Here is a 3074-nt window from a genome sequence, read left to right as displayed (position 1 = left end):
CCACACCACCACCTCATCATCGATTGTTCCTCTTCTCTCCGCCGCGTTTCCTCCCGCCAACGCCCACCACCTCAACAGCCCTGCAGCCTCTCTTGTCTCGAGGGCTCCTGTGTCTGCCGCCCGTTTTCTCGCTGTCTTCCCCGGCTTCTCCCAATCAATGGCCTCGCCCATTGGGCCCTGTTTTTTCAACATCACTCTGCCCTAAATCCAAGCGCCCATCCAATCATCGTCCTGAAGAACACTGGGTGCCATAATTGCGAAGTTGCTGCCACCGATCGTCTCAACTAATCCATCTATTCCCGCCTCCTTTATCGGCCACCCTCCACTGTCGTCTACCTTCTACCTTTCCTGAATTCGCGTTCTGACCGCGCGCACCCTGGTTTCCTGTTTGTTTCGAGCTGGCGTTGGAAGGGCGTGCCTTCTGAGTCGATCGACCCGCCAGCCAGCCAGTCAACCAACCCGAGAAAACCGCACTCCAAGATCCAAACGATCGCTGGCTCCAGCGTGGAATTGGCCTGGTGTGATGCTGCCTCTATTCACTACTTGTGAGTCGAATGCGCATTGTCTTTTCAATTTTTGCCATTCTACTCTGCCCCACCTACTTCACCTCGGGTTCGCACCTATCTTGGTAGGACTATTGGAAAGCTATTGGCTTATGGATTTGTGCTCTCGTCTAGCAGTTGAAAACGCATGAATGCGCAACGCCCGGATTTCCCTCCAAATCCTCCTGCTCGCTCATTTGTTGAATACGAACAAACCCCCGTGCAAGCTACGTCGTATTCCCATATTCCCAAGCCATATAACCCCTTAAGCTCAGCTTACAGCGCTCAGTTCATGAACGGTCATTGCGCTTGCGACGATAACGATCTGCCATGTCCGTTGAGCTCCAAACCCAAAACACTACCGAATCCTCATCACGTGTACCAGCCAAAAGATCCTATTCAGACTACCTAAAAGGAGTCAATACCCGTTTCAAACACCTCTCCGACAAAGTTCTACCCGCATCTCCATACCTCCTCAGGGTTCCCACCGAAAGGCCTTTCCATCTGGGTTCCCGGTTTGTGAGCAATTGGGCTGTGGGAGATAATAGGCCATTTGCTCCGGAGGAGGAACACCTCCAGTACATGACCTTTCTGCCCCACCAGGACGAAGACACTCTACTTGTTGCTGTGGGGGGATGGTCTGATGAACGTGGAAACATCATGGAAGAAGACACGTCAAAGGCGCCCAGCATTACCACAAGCCCGTCCGTCGACACTCCTCAACATAGGTTCCAACGAAAGAAGATCAGTCTCAGCGACTACAAAAAGAAAGCAAACGAAACTCCAAAATTCCCCCATAGAAGCACCATCCCAGCGGATCGGGTCACCTCAGGAAAACCTAACTCATCTCGGGAACTTATGTCAACTACCACACTACAGCCGATAATCCCTTCTAAAAGAAAAGATACCACGTCCGGAATAACCGACAATCGCCCAGATAATAATGCCAATGGAATCTCCAAACCTAAAAATTCCCGTGACGAGAGTTCCAGATCCATTCCTGGTTCCTATAAACCTCCACCGTCAAGTCGAGAGTCCCCGCCTCTCGCCAAAAAACCCCGGCTAGCAACTACCAAGGAGTCTTCTGGTAATGCTTCCACGAGATCAAAAAATGCGGCCCCTATCGTCCCCGCTCTACTTTCTCCGACACTTCCGCCTACTAGCGTGTTGCCTAGGCTCCCTAGATTGCTATCTCCCACACTTCCCCCAGACGTAGAGGAAGAACTGGCAAAGCTAAAGAGCGACGAGCTGTCTATAAATGAATATTCCAATTCCAGGAAACCCCCATCATCGTCCGGTCCTACAGGATCAAAACCTGAACTGCAGCTACCTCAATCGAATAAAGCTAGACCCCATTCTAATTCTACCTCTAGTTCAAGCGATAAAAGCACCAGGGCTAGAATATCGGTCTCGTCGACTTCTAAACCTCAGTGTAGTAGCGTTGGAAAATCTATACCTGGCAATAATCCGAGCAACAGAGCCGTCGATCCCAAGCAGTCGCATATTTCCTCAAAGCCCAAGAGTACTACGGAACCTGCTAAACCCAGACTAATTGTGAAACTGAGATACGGGAGGGCCAACCGGAAACGGATAGAAGCCTTACTCAAGTTTTCTGGCAAATATAAATTCACGCCTGATCATAGGTCATCGAAACAGAAAACCGAGAGTAGTCAGCGAAAAGATCATAGCGCTCCTTTTTCGAAATTAGCCGAAATGCGACGAGTGGAAAAGCGACCAAGGCACAGGGAGGAGAGTGACGTCCAGGGATCGTCTGTCAAGCGTCAAAAGCCCACCACTATTCCGTCTGCGGAGCAACCAAGAACTCCTGTCACAACAATGTTCCACTCTCCTGCTGTTCTACAACAGTCGGCAGTGGCATCAAAGGGCCAATTCCTTACTCCGAGTAAAGATTTGAAGGCGACGGCCATGCGCCGTCTAGGCTCTGGGGACAGTGATACGAGGATGCCAACAGGTTTGGACCGCGCTATAGATACCAACATATCAGGAAACACAGACAAAGCAACCAAACATTCTCCCCTAATACCCAATGATAACCAGCTAAGCAGGCCTCGCGACACGGCAGAATCTCGCCCATGGTTCGAGGAATCACAGAAATATTTCAATTTAGGCCGCGAGTTAAAACACTCATCTCGGAGATACGCAGGACCTCAAGCGACGGACGGCGAAGAAAAACTCGGTGCCGCACTTGCAGTCGAAGCAGTTCTCTGTTTTATTCTTGCTTTTATCCTCGATGATAAGTATAAATCCCTAAATCGTCGGCTGGGAGACTCATCAGGTTGGTTGTCCATTGTTCCATACTGGAATATGGTAAAAAGCAACATCGACAAGTACCCACATCTCCATGCCCTCTGTTCCCTCCTCGGTGCCATCTTCCACGAAGTCATCCACGGCCTCGACCTCGAGCGTCTTGCCATCACCGCCATTCCGAGCGAAAATAGCCCCGGACCCACGCCAAACAACGAGGGAAACACCGTTACTTGGAAGAGAGCAAAAAGCAGCAGCAGCATAGGG

At 50.6% G+C, this 3074-nt stretch overlaps 1 protein-coding gene across 1 annotated transcript; it reads left to right on the top strand.

Annotated features, from left to right (window-relative positions):
* Positions 1 to 872: 872 nt before the first annotated feature.
* Positions 873 to 3072, top strand: HCAG_02052 (predicted protein; the record flags this gene model as incomplete). The annotated part of the gene is made up of 2 exons (XM_001544955.1): positions 873 to 2838; positions 3002 to 3072. The coding sequence occupies 2 exons, from the start codon at positions 873 to 875 to the stop codon at positions 3070 to 3072; spliced, it is 2037 nt and encodes a 678-aa protein (XP_001545005.1).
* Positions 3073 to 3074: the final 2 nt, after the last annotated feature.

This window comes from Histoplasma capsulatum, genomic scaffold, assembly GCF_000149585.1.
Source record: "Histoplasma capsulatum NAm1 scaffold_1 genomic scaffold, whole genome shotgun sequence".
Taxonomy (NCBI): domain Eukaryota; kingdom Fungi; phylum Ascomycota; class Eurotiomycetes; order Onygenales; family Ajellomycetaceae; genus Histoplasma; species Histoplasma mississippiense.
Note: the sequence above shows the minus strand (reverse complement) of the source record. Positions and strands in the feature narration are given on the sequence as shown.